This window comes from Salvelinus alpinus, chromosome 18 (genome assembly GCF_045679555.1).
Source record: "Salvelinus alpinus chromosome 18, SLU_Salpinus.1, whole genome shotgun sequence".
Taxonomy (NCBI): domain Eukaryota; kingdom Metazoa; phylum Chordata; class Actinopteri; order Salmoniformes; family Salmonidae; genus Salvelinus; species Salvelinus alpinus.
The window spans coordinates 49,732,358-49,749,718 of record NC_092103.1 but is presented as its reverse complement, the minus strand read 5'-3'; the positions used below and the strand labels follow the sequence as shown (position 1 = coordinate 49,749,718).

The window sequence follows — 17,361 nt, the reverse complement described above, 5'->3', positions numbered from 1 at the left end:
GCCGACGGGGTCGATAGACACAAGCAGACGGGGTCGACAGACAAGCGGACGGGGTCGACAGACACAAGCGGACGGGGTCGATAGACACGGGGTCGATAGACACAAGCGGACGGGGTCGATAGACACAAGCAGACGGGGTCGATAGACACAAGCAGACGGGGTTGATAGACACAAGCAGACGGGGTCGATAGACACAAGCAGACGGGGTCGACAGACACAAGCGGACGGGGTCGATAGACACAAGCGGACGGGGTCGATAGACACAAGCAGACGGGGTTGATAGACACAAGCAGACGGGGTCGATAGACACAAGCAGACGGGGTCGATAGACACAAGCGGACGGGGTCGACAGACACAAGCGGACGGGGTCGACAGACACAAGCGGACGGGGTCGACAGACACAAGCGGACGGGGTCGACAGACACAAGCGGACGGGGTCGATAGACACGGGGTCGATAGACACGAGCGGACGGGGTCGATAGACACGAGCGGAGCGGGGCCGATAGACACGAGCGGACGGGGTCGACAGACACGAGCAGACAGGGTCGACAAACACAAGAGGGCAGGGTCGATAGACACAGGGTCGATAGACACGAGCAGACGGGGTCGACAGACACGAGCGGACGGGGTCGACAGACACGAGCCGACGGGGTCGACAGACACGAGCCGACGGGGTCGACAGACACGAGCCGACGGGGTCGACAGACACGAGCCGACGGGGTCGACAGACACGAGCCGACGGGGTCGATAGACACGAGCCGACGGGGTCGATAGACACGAGCCGACGGGGTCGATAGACACAAGCCGACGGGGTCGATAGACACAGGGTCGATAGACACAAGCAGACGGGGTCGATAGACACGAGCGGACGGGGTCGATAGACACGAGCCGACGGGGTCGATAGACACGAGCGGACGGGGTCGATAGACACGAGCGGACGGGGTCGATAGACACGAGCCGACGGGGTCGATAGACACGAGCCGACGGGGTCGATAGACACGAGCCGACGGGGTCGATAGACACGAGCCGACGGGGTCGATAGACACGAGCCGACCGGGTCGATAGACACGAGCCGACCGGGTCGATAGACACGAGCGGACGGGGTCGATAGACACGGGGTCGATAGACACGAGCGGACGGGGCCGATAGACACGAGCGGACGGGGCCGATAGACACGAGCGGACGGGGCCGATAGACACGAGCGGACGGGGACCGATAGACACGAGCGGACGGGGACGATAGACACGAGCGGACGGGGTCGATAGACACGAGCCGACGGGGACGATAGACTGTAGGGGCAGCCCTTGGAGGATGTCTGCTGGAACTGGGGCAGCGCTGGGACTGGGGCAGCACTTAGGAGTGTAGTTAAGGTTAAGGTTAGGAGTGTAGTTATAGTTAAGGTTAGGAGTGTAGTTATAGTTAAGGTTAGGAGTGTAGTTAGAGTTAAGGTTAGGAGTGTAGTTATAGTTAAGGTTAGGAGTGTAGTTAAGGTTAAGGTTAGGAGTGTAGTTATAGTTAAGGTTAGGAGTGTAGTTAAGGTTAAGGTTAGGAGTGTAGTTAAGGTTAAGGTTAGGAGTGTAGTTATAGTTAAGGTTAGGAGTGTAGTTAAGGTTAAGGTTAGGAGTGTAGTTATAGTTAAGGTTAGGAGTGTAGTTAGAGTTAAGGTTAGGAGTGTAGTTAGAGTTAAGGTTAGGAGTGTAGTTATAGTTAAGGTTAGGAGTGTAGTTATAGTTAAGGTTAGGAGTGTAGTTAAGGTTAAGGTTAGGAGTGTAGTTATAGTTAAGGTTAGGAGTGTAGTTAAGGTTAAGGTTAGGAGTGTAGTTAAGGTTAAGGTTAGGAGTGTAGTTAAGGTTAAGGTTAGGAGTGTAGTTAAGGTTAAGGTTAGGAGTGTAGTTAAGGTTAAGAGTGTAGTTAAGGTTAAGGTTAGGAGTGTAGTTAAGGTTAAGGTTAGGAGTGTAGTTAAGGTTAAGGTTAGGAGTGTAGTTAGAGTTAAGGTTAGGAGTGTAGTTAGAGTTAAGGTTAGGAGTGTAGTTAAGGTTAAGGTTAGGAGTGTAGTTAGAGTTAAGGTTAGGAGTGTAGTTAGAGTTAAGGTTAGGAGTGTAGTTAGAGTTAAGGTTAGGAGTGTAGTTAGAGTTAAGGTTAGGAGTGTAGTTAGAGTTAAGGTTAGGAGTGTAGTTAAGGTTAAGGTTAGGTTTAAAATAAGAGAAATGGTAGAAATAGGCCGTTTTAGCCCTAATAAGACTTTGTGGCTGTGGTAACTAGGGACGACCGACAGGGAGTTACAAGACAATACCCTTTTTCCAACACAGGAAGAGGGATAAGGTCATCTGATTAGTGACATCATACAGTGGGGAAGTTAAGAGCTGGTAGCCAGATATATCAGTCTTAGGCTGTTCTTTTTCAGTCCAGCTTTAAATGACGTGCAGCTTATTCAATAAAATGTTTTATTTATTTAACTAGGCAAGTCAGTGAAGAACAAATTCTTGTTTACAATGACGGCCTACACCGGCCAAACCCGGACGACGCTGGGCCAATTCAGCGCCGCCCTATGGGACTCCCAATCACGGCCGGTTGTTATACAGCCTAGATTCGAACCAGGGTGTCTGCAATGACGCCTCTAGCACTGAGACGCAGTGCCTTAGACCGCTGCGCCACCCGGGGGCTTCATAAAGTCTTCATAAACACCATAGAAATGTGTTACAAATCATCTATAACCATATGTCGTGCTTTATAAAGGGTTCATAACTGTGTCACATAACACACTATGTCAAATATGATATAAACCTGTGCTTTATAAAGGGTGGCATAAGCACCGCTTAATAAAGGCCTTATTACATCATATTAAATTGAGGCTCCACAAAGCATCTATAACCCTGTGATGAATCTTGGTAGAGCATTGCAACACCAGGATAGTTGGTTCAATTCCCGGGACCACCCATACGTAGAAATGTATTCATGCATGACTAAGTCGATTTAGATAATATATCAAATTTAGCAGACGCTTTTATGTTACTGTGAAACATTTCTAGGATGGCCCAACCTCTTTCCCTCCTGGGTGCATAGACAATATTGGGCCTGACCTCAACTTCCCCCATAATGCTGTGCTGCAGGATGACACACTCTAAAGTGCAGTCTTTTTAAGGGCCTTTAAACCCCCCCCCCCCCCCAAATTCCGTTTTCTTGGTTTTATTTTTCCAGGTTTCGGATTTCCCCCATTTTTTGGGGGTTAGCGGCTTTTCTGTGGTGCAGGAGGAACACGTGATGTGATTCGGCCGCCAATGGGACGGACGGAGTTAAAGGCCAGCAACTCTCCGTATTATTCAGAGCCCCATGAAATGACACCATATACACATTCTACAGACCCTACTGAGTGTTACCTACAATACTTTTACTGCGGCATGCAAAATAGTTTCTGCTCTAATCCAATATGTATTCCATATACAGTGATTCACATTGGGGGCATTTCTTTAACCTTGGAACATGTTTTAAAACCCCACATTTAATGCAAGTCACTTAAATATGAACACATTTCAATCCTTGTTAATGTTTAGACCACTTTTCATATATCATGAATGGTTATTGACACTTTTCTACTATTACGTGGGGGACTTTGATATATATTTTCTTTTAATTCTGAAATTCCGTGCCCCGGAAGTACTTTTTTAGTGTTGCTGATCATGTGATGAGTTCGCAAATAAAAAATGCTCCACTTGTGCTGCCAGTGAAAAACAAGTTTATACCTTTTATTTATTGTAATTAATTTTAGTTTGTAGCATTTAAGTGTTGAGTTCTCTTACATAATGTAGCTACCTCAATTGTTATTTTACATAATGTAGCTACCTCAATTGTTATTTTACATAATGTAGCTACCTCAATTGTTATTTTAAATAACTTTGGTGGCTTCACAGCAGTGGCAGAACTAGAGTTGTATACATGGGGTGGCGAAGGCTACTTCAGGGGGTCCATAGACCATGACAGAACATTAGTGTGTAACCCTAACCTGGTGTCTAAGGAGCATGAATGAATCCTATGATTGCTGATTAGAGGTAAAATGTAAAATAATAATATTCGACATAGTGGGTTATACCACATTTATGAACCCTTTATAAAGCATGGCATACGGTTATAGATGCTTTGTAACACGTATGTAGTGCGTATGAAGGCATTATGAAGTCTTTATAAGCAGAACCTAATTTAAAACGGACTTAATTTTCTAGTTTTTTTTCTAAGAGAGCACTGTAATCATGGCTGTGATCGTTGTTGTAATCGGGGCTGTGATCGTTTTGTTTTTGTGAACATGATATGGAACGAATGAAAACCATGGATATTACAGCTAGTACACTAGAAATGTTACTCACCAAAACCATTTGTTGCAAGCAGGAAAAACGGGTAAAAACAAAATTAATGATGTGCTACTAACTATACATTGATTCTAACTACACATTGATTCTGTCACAGAGATTGGTTGGCTGAAGGTAGAGGTTCATTTGATTTATTTTGCCACCATTTCTTTAGAAAGAGAGGGCGAAATAAGGAAAGGTTTTAAGAAAGAGAAACAGAGTTAAGGATGTCCTCTACAGATGGAGCTGCTCTCAGGACAGAATAAGATGTAATCATTTTAGCCCGCTGGATGTAGCCAGCTAGATGTAGCCAGCTGGATGTAGCCAGCTAGATGTAGCCAACTGGATGTAGCCAACTGGATGTAGCCAACTAGATGTAGCCAGCTGGATGTAGCCAACTGGATGTAGCCAGCTAGATGTAGCCAGCTGGATGTAGCCAACTGGATGTAGCCAGCTAGATGTAGCCAGCTGGATGTAGCCAACTAGATGTAGCCAGCTGGATGTAGCCAACTGGATGTAGCCAGCTAGATGTAGCCAGCTGGATGTAGCCAACTAGATGTAGCCAGCTAGATGTAGCCAGCTGGATGTAGCCAACTAGATGTAGCCAGCTGGATGTAGCCAACTAGATGTAGCCAGCTAGATGTAGCCAGCTGGATGTAGCCAACTAGATGTAGCCAGCTAGATGTAGCCAGCTGGATGTAGCCAACTGGATGTAGCCAGCTGGATGTAGCCAACTGGATGTAGCCAACTGGATGTAGCCAACTGGATGTAGCCAACTGGATGTAGCCAGCTGGATGTAGCCAACTGGATGTAGCCAACTAGATGTAGCCAGCTAGATGTAGCCAGCTAGATGTAGCCAACTGGATGTAGCCAACTAGATGTAGCCAACTGGATATAGCCAGCTGGATGTAGCCAGCTGGATGTAGCCAGCTAGATGTAGCCAGCTAGATGTAGCCAACTAGATGTAGCCAGCTAGATGTAGCCAACTAGATGTAGCCAGCTGGATGTGGATGTAGCCAGCTAGATGTGGATGTAGCCAGCTAGATGTAGCCAGCTGGATGTAGCCAACTAGATGTAGCCAGCTAGATGTAGCCAGCTGGATGTAGCCAACTAGATGTAGCCAGCTAGATGTAGCCAGCTGGATGTAGCCAACTAGATGTAGCCAGCTAGATGTAGCCAGCTGGATGTAGCCAACTAGATGTAGCCAGCTGGATGTAGCCAACTAGATGTAGCCAGCTAGATGTAGCCAGCTGGATGTAGCCAGCTAGATGTAGCCAGCTGGATGTAGCCAACTAGATGTAGCCAGCTAGATGTAGCCAGCTGGATGTAGCCAACTAGATGTAGCCAACTAGATGTAGCCAGCTAGATGTAGCCAGCTGGATGTAGCCAACTAGATGTAGCCAGCTGGATGTAGCCAACTGGATGTAGCCAGCTGGATGTAGCCAGCTGGATGTAGCCAACTGGATGTAGCCAGCTGGATGTAGCCAACTAGATGTAGCCAGCTGGATGTAGCCAACTGGATGTAGCCAGCTGGATGTAGCCAACTAGATGTAGCCAGCTGGATGTAGCCAACTAGATGTAGCCAACTAGATGTAGCCAACTAGATGTAGCCAGCTGGATGTCGCCAACTAGATGTAGCCAGCTGGATGTAGCCAACTGGATGTAGCCAACTGGATGTAGCCAACTAGATGTAGCCAGCTGGATGTAGCCAACTGGATGTAGCCAGCTGGATGTAGCCAACTAGATGTAGCCAGCTGGATGTAGCCAACTAGATGTAGCCAGCTGGATGTAGCCAACTAGATGTAGCCAGCTGGATGTAGCCAACTAGATGTAGCCAGCTGGATGTAGCCAACTAGATGTAGCCAGCTGGATGTAGCCAACTGGATGTAGCCAACTAGATGTAGCCAACTAGATGTAGCCAGCTGGATGTAGCCAACTAGATGTAGCCAGCTGGATGTAGCCAACTAGATGTAGCCAGCTGGATGTAGCCAGCTGGATGTAGCCAGCTAGATGTAGCCAACTAGATGTAGCCAGCTAGATGTAGCCAGCTGGATGTAGCCAACTAGATGTAGCCAGCTGGATGTAGCCAGCTAGATGTAGCCAGCTAGATGTAGCCAACTAGATGTAGCCAGCTGGATGTAGCCAGCTAGATGTAGCCAGCTAGATGTAGCCAACTGGATGTAGCCAGCTAGATGTAGCCAGCTAGATGTAGCCAGCTAGATGTAGCCAGCTGGATGTAGCCAACTAGATGTAGCCAGCTAGATGTAGCCAACTGGATGTAGCCAACTAGATGTAGCCAGCTGGATGTAGCCAACTAGATGTAGCCAGCTAGATGTAGCCAGCTAGATGTAGCCAACTAGATGTAGCCAGCTGGATGTAGCCAACTAGATGTAGCCAGCTAGATGTAGCCAGCTAGATGTAGCCAACTAGATGTAGCCAGCTGGATGTAGCCAACTAGATGTAGCCAGCTAGATGTAGCCAACTAGATGTAGCCAACTAGATGTAGCCAGCTGGATGTAGCCAACTAGATGTAGCCAGCTGGATGTAGCCAACTGGATGTAGCCAGCTGGATGTAGCCAGCTGGATGTAGCCAACTAGATGTAGCCAACTGGATGTAGCCAACTAGATGTAGCCAACTAGATGTAGCCAGCTAGATGTAGCCAACTAGATGTAGCCAGCTAGATGTAGCCAGCTGGATGTAGCCAACTAGATGTAGCCAACTAGATGTAGCCAACTAGATGTAGCCAACTAGATGTAGCCAGCTAGATGTAGCCAACTAGATGTAGCCAGCTAGATGTAGCCAGCTGGATGTAGCCAGCTGGATGTAGCCAACTAGATGTAGCCAACTAGATGTAGCCAACTGGATGTAGCCAGCTAGATGTAGCCAACTAGATGTAGCCAGCTAGATGTAGCCAACTAGATGTAGCCAGCTAGATGTAGCCAGCTGGATGTAGCCAGCTGGATGTAGCCAGCTGGATGTAGCCAACTAGATGTAGCCAACTGGATGTAGCCAACTAGATGTAGCCAACTAGATGTAGCCAGCTAGATGTAGCCAACTAGATGTAGCCAGCTAGATGTAGCCAGCTGGATGTAGCCAACTGGATGTAGCCAACTAGATGTAGCCAACTAGATGTAGCCAACTAGATGTAGCCAGCTAGATGTAGCCAACTAGATGTAGCCAGCTAGATGTAGCCAGCTGGATGTAGCCAGCTGGATCTAGCCAACTAGATGTAGCCAGCTAGATGTAGCCAACTAGATGTAGCCAGCTAGATGTAGCCAACTAGATGTAGCCAGCTAGATGTAGCCAACTAGATGTAGCCAGCTAGATGTAGCCAACTAGATGTAGCCAGCTGGATGTAGCCAACTAGATGTAGCCAGCTGGATGTAGCCAGCTAGATGTAGCCAGCTGGATGTAGCCAACTAGATGTAGCCAGCTGGATGTAGCCAACTAGATGTAGCCAGCTAGATGTAGCCAGCTAGATGTATTCAGCTGGATGTAGCCAACTAGATGTAGCCAGCTAGATGTAGCCAGCTAGATGTAGCCAACTAGATGTAGCCAGCTAGATGTAGCCAACTAGATGTAGCCAGCTGGATGTAGCCAACTAGATGTAGCCAGCTGGATGTAGCCAGCTAGATGTAGCCAGCTGGATGTAGCCAACTAGATGTAGCCAGCTGGATGTAGCCAACTAGATGTAGCCAGCTAGATGTAGCCAGCTAGATGTAGCCAGCTGGATGTAGCCAACTAGATGTAGCCAGCTGGATGTAGCCAGCTGGATGTAGCCAACTAGATGTAGCCAGCTGGATGTAGCCAACTAGATGTAGCCAGCTAGATGTAGCCAGCTAGATGTAGCCAGCTGGATGTAGCCAACTAGATGTAGCCAGCTGGATGTAGCCAGCTGGATGTAGCCAACTAGATGTAGCCAGCTGGATGTAGCCAGCTGGATGTAGCCAACTAGATGTAGCCAGCTAGATGTAGCCAGCTGGATGTAGCCAACTAGATGTAGCCAGCTGGATGTAGCCAGCTAGATGTAGCCAGCTGGATGTAGCCAACTAGATGTAGCCAGCTGGATGTAGCCAACTAGATGTAGCCAGCTAGATGTAGCCAGCTAGATGTAGCCAGCTGGATGTAGCCAGCTAGATGTAGCCAGCTGGATGTAGCCAACTAGATGTAGCCAGCTAGATGTAGCCAGCTGGATGTAGCCAGCTGGATGTAGCCAACTGGATGTAGCCAGCTGGATGTAGCCAACTAGATGTAGCCAACTAGATGTAGCCAGCTAGATGTAGCCAACTAGATGTAGCCAGCTAGATGTAGCCAGCTGGATGTAGCCAGCTGGATGTAGCCAGCTAGATGTAGCCAGCTAGATGTAGCCAGCTAGATGTAGCCAGCTGGATGTAGCCAACTAGATGTAGCCAACTAGATGTAGCCAGCTAGATGTAGCCAGCTAGATGTAGCCAGCTAGATGTAGCCAGCTGGATGTAGCCAACTAGATGTAGCCAGCTAGATGTAGCCAACTAGATGTAGCCAGCTAGATGTAGCCAACTAGATGTAGCCAACTAGATGTAGCCAGCTAGATGTAGCCAACTAGATGTAGCCAGCTAGATGTAGCCAACTGGATGTAGCCAGCTGGATGTAGCCAGCTGGATGTAGCCAACTAGATGTAGCCAACTAGATGTAGCCAACTAGATGTAGCCAACTAGATGTAGCCAGCTAGATGTAGCCAACTAGATGTAGCCAGCTAGATGTAGCCAACTAGATGTAGCCAACTGGATGTAGCCAGCTAGATGTAGCCAGCTAGATGTAGCCAACTAGATGTAGCCAGCTGGATGTAGCCCTTTAAGACGGAGCCTGCAATTGTTTTTTCAAGATCCTTTTCTAAGAGTATCAACACTGCAGCTTGTAAAACTTCTATCACTTGAGGAAATGAGATCTCAACTTGGCAGACAGTGTCTGTAGTAACAACGCTGCAAGTGGACTGGCCTTTTGACCAATCAGATAAAGGGTGTCCTGTGGAAACACAGCCCATGAGAACTAAACAAAGAAGAATGTGGGAGAAAAAGCAGTTGAATGGTAGCCTGGTCCCAGACCTGTGTGTGTCCTGTCACGCCAAAAAGTGACAATGACCATAGAAGTTGGAAAGACATCACACAGATCTAGGATCAGGCTATTTCAAAAGGGAGTTCCAAGTAAAATCAGGATTAGGGTCCAATCCCAAATAGATCCCTAGACCCTAAATCCTATGTTGAGAGCTGAGAGGATTTGACAGGTGCAGTCAATATGGTAATAGCTCCCCCTTTCCCTCTGATAGGCTTAGTCGAAGTGTCTACATATTGCTTTATACCAATCAAATCCTCTCAGATCTCCACAAGTGCATAGGGCCTAGGGGTCCATTTGAGACACGTGCTTGTTCCAGTTCAGTTCTCACCTGCCCTTGTTCTCCTTGCCCTTGACCTTACTCTCCAGCCCCTTTCCCCCCTGGGGGTCCCACTCCACAGTCCTGTCCTCTACCTTCAGGTTCAGATGGGACGACGACGAGTCGAAACCGAAGTTAAACGCTGGGGAGGGAATCAAACAATCAACTAACCAAACACGAGATATAGCAGGCATTTTCTTATGTTTTTGTTGCCGGGCAAAACACTTTGTTCAATTAACTTTATATCAATATTGGAATGACTACGTAATTAAGGATCCAAGACAATATCGTGCAACCATCTTACCTCTGGTTTCCAGGGTAACTAACCGTCTTACCTCTGGTTTCCAGGGTAACTAACCGTCTTACCTCTGGTTTCCAGGGTAACTAACCGTCTTACCTCTGGTTTCCAGGGTAACTAACCGTCTTACCTCTGGTTTCCAGGGTAACTAACCGTCTTACCTCTGGTTTCCAGGGTAACTAACCGTCCTACCTCTGGTTTCCAGGGTAACTAACCGTCCTACCTCTGGTTTCCAGGGTAACTAACCGTCCTACCTCTGGTTTCCAGGGTAACTAACCGTCCTACCTCTGGTTTCCAGGGTAACTAACCGTCTTACCTCTGGTTTCCAGGGTAACTAACCGTCCTACCTCTGGTTTCCAGGGTAACTAACCGTCCTACCTCTGGTTTCCAGGGTAACTAACCGTCTTACCTCTGGTTTCCAGGGTAACTAACCGTCCTACCTCTGGTTTCCAGGGTAACTAACCGTCCTACCTCTGGTTTCCAGGGTAACTAACCGTCTTACCTCTGGTTTCCAGGGTAACTAACCGTCTTACCTCTGGTTTCCAGGGTAACTGGATCCGAGTATTCTCCAGCTGCTGCCTTGTTGCAAGCTCGTACCCGGAAGTTCATGAACTTGGAGTCAAACTTTAAACCTGGGGGATGATTAGCATATTATTATTATCTGCTTTGGTTCATAATGTTCTGTAAACAACAAATAGAAACAAGCTTTTACACTTCGATAAAGTTACAAATGTTTCGGTAAAGCAAGACTGGACTGTTCACGTTTTAAAACACAGGAAGATACATGAAGAGAGTACAGTCTTAGCCTGGTCCCAGATCTGTTTGTGCTGCCTTGCCAAGTGGCGGCAGGTAGCCCCTCGTTAGAGCGTTGGGCCAGTAACCGAAAGGTTGCTGGATCGAATCCCCGAGCTGACAAGGTAAAAATCTGTCGTTCTGCCCCTGAACAAGGCAGTTAACCCGCTGTTCCTAGGCCGTCATTGAAAATAAGAAAAGGTTAAATAACATTTTAAAAAAGGTAAAAAAATAAAAAGGCATGACAATGGCCATTGGAGTTGGCAAGATGGCACAAACAGATCGGGGCCCAGGCTACAGTAGGCTTAAACTGTCAGTTTTGTACCTGACAGTGAGTATTCTGTGGTCTTGATGTTGTCCACCACCTCCCAGCACCGTTGGTCTTTGATGCGTGGCAGTCCTTCGTGGTCGGTCTTTCTGTACTCCAGTATGTAGTGGTCTATCTTGCTGTCCTCCACTGGCATCTTCCAGGCTACGGACACCGTGTTATCTAACACCAGACAGTCCCCTACCTCCATTTCTGGGGCCCAGGGGACTGGAATGACATAGAGAGGAAGGCATCTTTAAAAGCTGGACAAGATCTTTACATAGGAAGATATTGGTAAATAAATGAGTCTAAGCTTTTTTTGGAAAATGTTCTAACTTCATCAATTCGTACATATCACAATCAATAATTCCTATCATTCATGTAGTTTTTTTATTAACATTTTTTATAATAAAAAAATAAGAGAGGAGTGTGACAGATCTGTCTTATTAACATGACAGTAAACACCCCCTGGTACTAACACCCCTGGTACTAACACCCCTGGTACTAACACCCCCCGGTCCTAACACCCCCCGGTCCTAACACCCCCCGGTCCTAACACCCCCCGGTACTAACACCCCCCGGTACTAACACCCCCTGGTACTAACACCCCTGGTACTAACACCCCTGGTACTAACACCCCCTGGTACTAACACCCCCTGGTACTAACACCCCCTGGTACTAACACCCCTGGTACTAACACCCCTAGTACTAACACCACTGGTACTAACACCACTGGTACTAACACCCCTGGTACTAACACCCCCCGGTACTAACACCCCCCGGTACTAACACCACTGGTACTAACACCACTGGTACTAACACCCCCCGGTCCTAACACCCCCCGGTACTAACACCACTGGTACTAACACCCCCTGGTACTAACACCCCCTAGTACTAACACCCCTGGTACTAACACCCCTGGTACTAACACCCCTGGTACTCACACCCCCTGGTACTAACACCCCCTAGTACAAACACCACTGGTACTAACACCCCCTGGTACTAACACCCCCTAGTACTAACACCACTGGTACTCACACCCCCTGGTACTAACACCACTGGTACTAACACCCCCTGGTACTAACACCCCCTAGTACTAACACCCCTGGTACTAACACCCCTGGTACTAACACCACTGGTACTCACACCCCCTGGTACTAACACCCCCTAGTACTAACACCACTGGTACTAACACCCCCCGGTACTAACACCCCCCAGTACTAACACCACTGGTACTAACACCCCTGGTACTAACACCCCCTAGTACTAACACCCCTAGTACTAACACCACTGGTACTAACACCCCTAGTACTAACACCCCTGGTACTAACACCACTGGTACTAACTCCCCTGGTACTAACACCCCCCGGTCCTAACACCCCCCGGTACTAACACCCCTGGTACTAACACCACTGGTACTAACACCCCCGGTACTAACACCCCCGGTACTAACACCCCCGGTACTAACACCCCCTGGTACTAACACCCCCTGGTACTAACACCCCTGGTACTAACACCCCCTGGTACTAACACCCCCGGTACTAACACCCCCGGTACTAACACCCCTGGTACTAACACCCCTGGTACTAACACCCCTGGTACTAACACCACTGGTACTAACACCCCCTGGTACTAACACCCCTGGTACTAACACCCCTGGTACTAACACCCCTGGTACTAACACCACTGGTACTAACAGCCCTGGTACTAACACCACTGGTACTAACACCCCCGGTACTAACACCACTGGTACTAACACCCCTGGTACTAACACCACTGGTACTAACACCACTGGTACTAACACCCCCCGGTACTAACACCCCCCGGTACTAACACCCCCCGGTACTAACACCACTGGTACTAACACCACTGGTACTAACACCACCGGTACTAACACCACCGGTACTAACACCCCCGGTACTAACACCCCTGGTACTAACACCACTGGTACTAACACCACTGGTACTAACACCCCTGGTACTAACACCACTGGTACTAACACCACTGGTACTAACACCACTGGTACTAACACCACTGGTACTAACACCCCCTAGTACTAACACCCCCGGTACTAACACCCCCTAGTACTAACACCACTGGTACTAACACCACTGGTACTAACACCACTGGTACAAACACCACTGGTACTAACTCCCCTGGTACTAACACCCCCTGGTACTAACACCACTGGTACTAACACCACTGGTACTAACACCCCCCGGTACTAACACCCCCTAGTACTAACACCCCTGGTACTAACACCACTGGTACTAACACCACTGGTACTAACACCCCCTGGTACAAACACCCCCTGGTACTAACACCACTGGTACTAACACCACTGGTACTAACACCACTGGTACTAACACCCCTGGTACTAACACCACTGGTACTAACACCCCTGGTACTAACACCCCTGGTACTAACACCACTGGTACTAACACCACTGGTACTAACACCACTGGTACTAACACCCCCTAGTACTAACACCCCCGGTACTAACACCCCCTAGTACTAACACCACTGGTACTAACACCACTGGTACTAACACCACTGGTACAAACACCACTGGTACTAACTCCCCTGGTACTAACACCCCCTGGTACTAACACCACTGGTACTAACACCACTGGTACTAACACCCCCCGGTACTAACACCCCCCGGTACTAACACCACTGGTACTAACACCACTGGTACTAACACCACTGGTACTAACACCACTGGTACTAACACCACTGGTACAAACACCCCTGGTACTAACACCCCTGGTACTAACACCCCCTAGTACTAACACCCCCTAGTACTAACACCCCTGGTACTAACACCCCTGGTACTAACACCACTGGTACAAACCCCCCCTGGTACTAACACCACTGGTACTAACACCACTGGTACTAACACCACTGGTACTAACACCCCTGGTACTAACACCCCCTGGTACTAACACCCCTGGTACTAACACCCCTGGTACTAACACCCCTGGTACTAACACCACTGGTACTAACACCACTGGTACTAACACCACTGGTACTAACACCACTGGTACTAACACCCCTGGTACTAACACCCCTGGTACTAACACCACTGGTACTAACACCCCTGGTACTAACACCACTGGTACTAACACCACTGGTACTATAACACCACTGGTACTAACACCACTGGTACTAACACCCCTGGTACTAACACCACTGGTACTAACACCCCTGGTACTAACACCACTGGTACTAACACCCCTGGTACTAACACCACTGGAACTAACACCACTGGTACTAACACCACTGGTACTAACACCACTGGTACTAACACCACTGGTACTAACACCACTGGTACTAACACCACTGGTACAAACACCACTGGTACAAACACCCCTGGTACTAACACCACTGGTACTAACACACCCTGGTACTAACACACCCTGGTACTAACACCCCCTGGTACTAACACCACTGGTACTAACACCACTGGTACTAACACCCCCTGGTACAAACACCCCCTGGTACAAACACCCCCTGGTACTAACACCCTTGGTACTAACACCACTGGTACTAACACCACTGGCACTAACACCACTGGTATTAACACCCCCTGGTACTAACACCCCCTGGTACTAACACCCCTGGTACTAACACCCCCCGGTACTAACACCACTGGTACTAACACCACTGGTACTAACACCACTGGTACTAACACCACCTGGTACTAACACCACCTGGTACTAACACCACTGGTACTAACACCCCCTGGTACTAACACCACTGGTACTAACACCCCTGGTACTAACACCACCCGGTACTAACACCCCCCGGTACTAACTCCCCCCGGTACTAACACCCCCCGGTACTAACACCCCCCGGTACTAACACCACTGGTACTAACACCACTGGTACTAACACCACTGGTACTAACACCACCTGGTACTAACACCCACTGGTACTAACACCACTGGTACTAACACCCCTGGTACTAACACCACTGGTACTAACACCACTGGTACTAACACCACTGGTACTAACACCCCCTAGTACTAACACCCCCTGGTACTAACACCCCTGGTACTAACACCACTGGTACTAACACCCCTGGTACTAACACCCCTGGTACTAACACCCCCTAGTACTAACACCCCTGGTACTAACACCACTGGTACTAACACCCCCTGGTACTAACACCACTGGTACTAACACCACTGGTACTAACACCACTGGTACTAACACCACTGGTACTAACACCCCCTAGTACTAACACCCCCTGGTACTAACACCCCTGGTACTAACACCACTGGTACTAACACCCCTGGTACTAACACCCCTGGTACTAACACCCCTGGTACTAACACCCCTGGTACTAACACCCCCTGGTACTAACACCACTGGTACTAACAACACTGGTACTAACACCCCTGGTACTAACACCACTGGTACTAACACCCCCTAGTACTAACACCCCCTGGTACTAACAGCACCTGGTACTAACACCACTGGTACTAACACCACTGGTACTAACACCCCTGGTACTAACACCCCCTAGTACTAACACCACTGGTACTAACACCCCTGGTACTAACACCACCTGGTACTAACACCACTGGTACTAACACCACTGGTACTAACACCACTGGTACTAACACCCCTGGTACTAACACCACTGGTACTAACACCACTGGTACTAACACCCCTGGTACTAACACCCCCTGGTACTAACACCCCTGGTACTAACACCCCCTGGTACTAACACCCCCCGGTACTAACACCACTGGTACTAACACCCCTGGTACTAACACCCCCTGGTACTAACACCCCCTGGTACTAACACCCCCTGGTACTAACACCCCCTGGTACTAACACCACTGGTACTAACACCACTGGTACTAACACCACTGGTACTAACACCCCTGGTACTAACCCCCCGGTACTAACACCCCCCGGTACTAACACCCCTGGTACTAACACCACTGGTACTAACACCCCTGGTACTAACACCCCTGGTACTAACACCCCTGGTACTAACACCCCCTGGTACTAACACCACTGGTACTAACACCCCTGGTACTAACACCACTGGTACTAACACCCCTGGTACTAACACCCCCGGTACTAACACCACTGGTACTAACACCACTGGTACTAACACCCCCTAGTACTAACACCACTGGTACTAACACCACTGGTACTAACACCACTGGTACTAACACCCCTGGTACTAACACCCCTGGTACTAACACCCCCCGGTACTAACACCCCCTGGTACTAACACCACTGGTACTAACACCCCTGGTACTAACACCACTGGTACTAACACCCCTGGTACTAACACCCCTGGTACTAACACCCCCCGGTACTAACACCCCCCGGTACTAACACCCCTGGTACTAACACCCCTGGTACTAACACCCCCCGGTACTAACACCCCCTGGTACTAACACCCCTGGTACTAACACCCCTGGTACTAACACCCCTGGTACTAACACCACTGGTACTAACACCACTGGTACAAACACCCCTGGTACTAACACCACCTGGTACTAACACCCCTGGTACTAACACCACTGGTACTAACACCACTGTTACTAACACCCCCTGGTACTAACACCCCTGGTACTAACACCACTGGTACTAACACCACTGGTACTAACACCCCCTGGTACTAACACCCCCGGTACTAACACCCCCGGTACTAACACCCCTGGTACTAACACCCCCTGGTACTAACACCCCTGGTACTAACACCCCTGGTACTAACACCACTGGTACTAACACCCCTGGTACTAACACCACTGGTACTAACACCCCTGGTACTAACACCACTGGTACTAACACCACTGGTACTAACACCCCTGGTACTAACACCCCCTGGTACTAACACCCCTGGTACTAACACCCCTGGTACTAACACCCCTGGTACTAACACCCCCTGGTACTAACACCACTGGTACTAACACCCCTGGTACTAACACCACTGGTACTAACACCCCTGGTACTAACACCCCTGGTACTAACACCACTGGTACTAACACCCCCTAGTACTAACACCCCCTGGTACTAACACCCCCTGGTACTAACACCACTGGTACTAACACCACTGGTACTAACACCCCCTAGTACTAACACCCCCTGGTACTAACACCCCTGGTACTAACACCCCTGGTACTAACACCCCCTAGTACTAACAGCAGCCTTCAGGTTCTAGGGGTCAAGGTCACACCACTGGTG

At 48.8% G+C, this 17,361-nt stretch overlaps 1 protein-coding gene across 2 annotated transcripts in view; it reads right to left on the bottom strand.

Annotated features, from left to right (window-relative positions):
* Nucleotides 1–17,361, bottom strand: part of LOC139544434 (FSD1-like protein) — a 71,242-nt gene that overhangs the window by 15,674 nt on the left and 38,207 nt on the right. For both annotated transcript variants that reach the window (XM_071351519.1, XM_071351520.1), the window contains exons 7-9: nucleotides 11,167–11,376; nucleotides 10,583–10,681; nucleotides 9,764–9,893 (exon numbers count right to left, since the gene is read on the bottom strand). In XM_071351519.1, coding sequence (XP_071207620.1) covers nucleotides 9,764–9,893; nucleotides 10,583–10,681; nucleotides 11,167–11,376 — 439 coding nt within the window. The remainder of the gene's footprint in view (nucleotides 1–9,763; nucleotides 9,894–10,582; nucleotides 10,682–11,166; nucleotides 11,377–17,361) is intronic.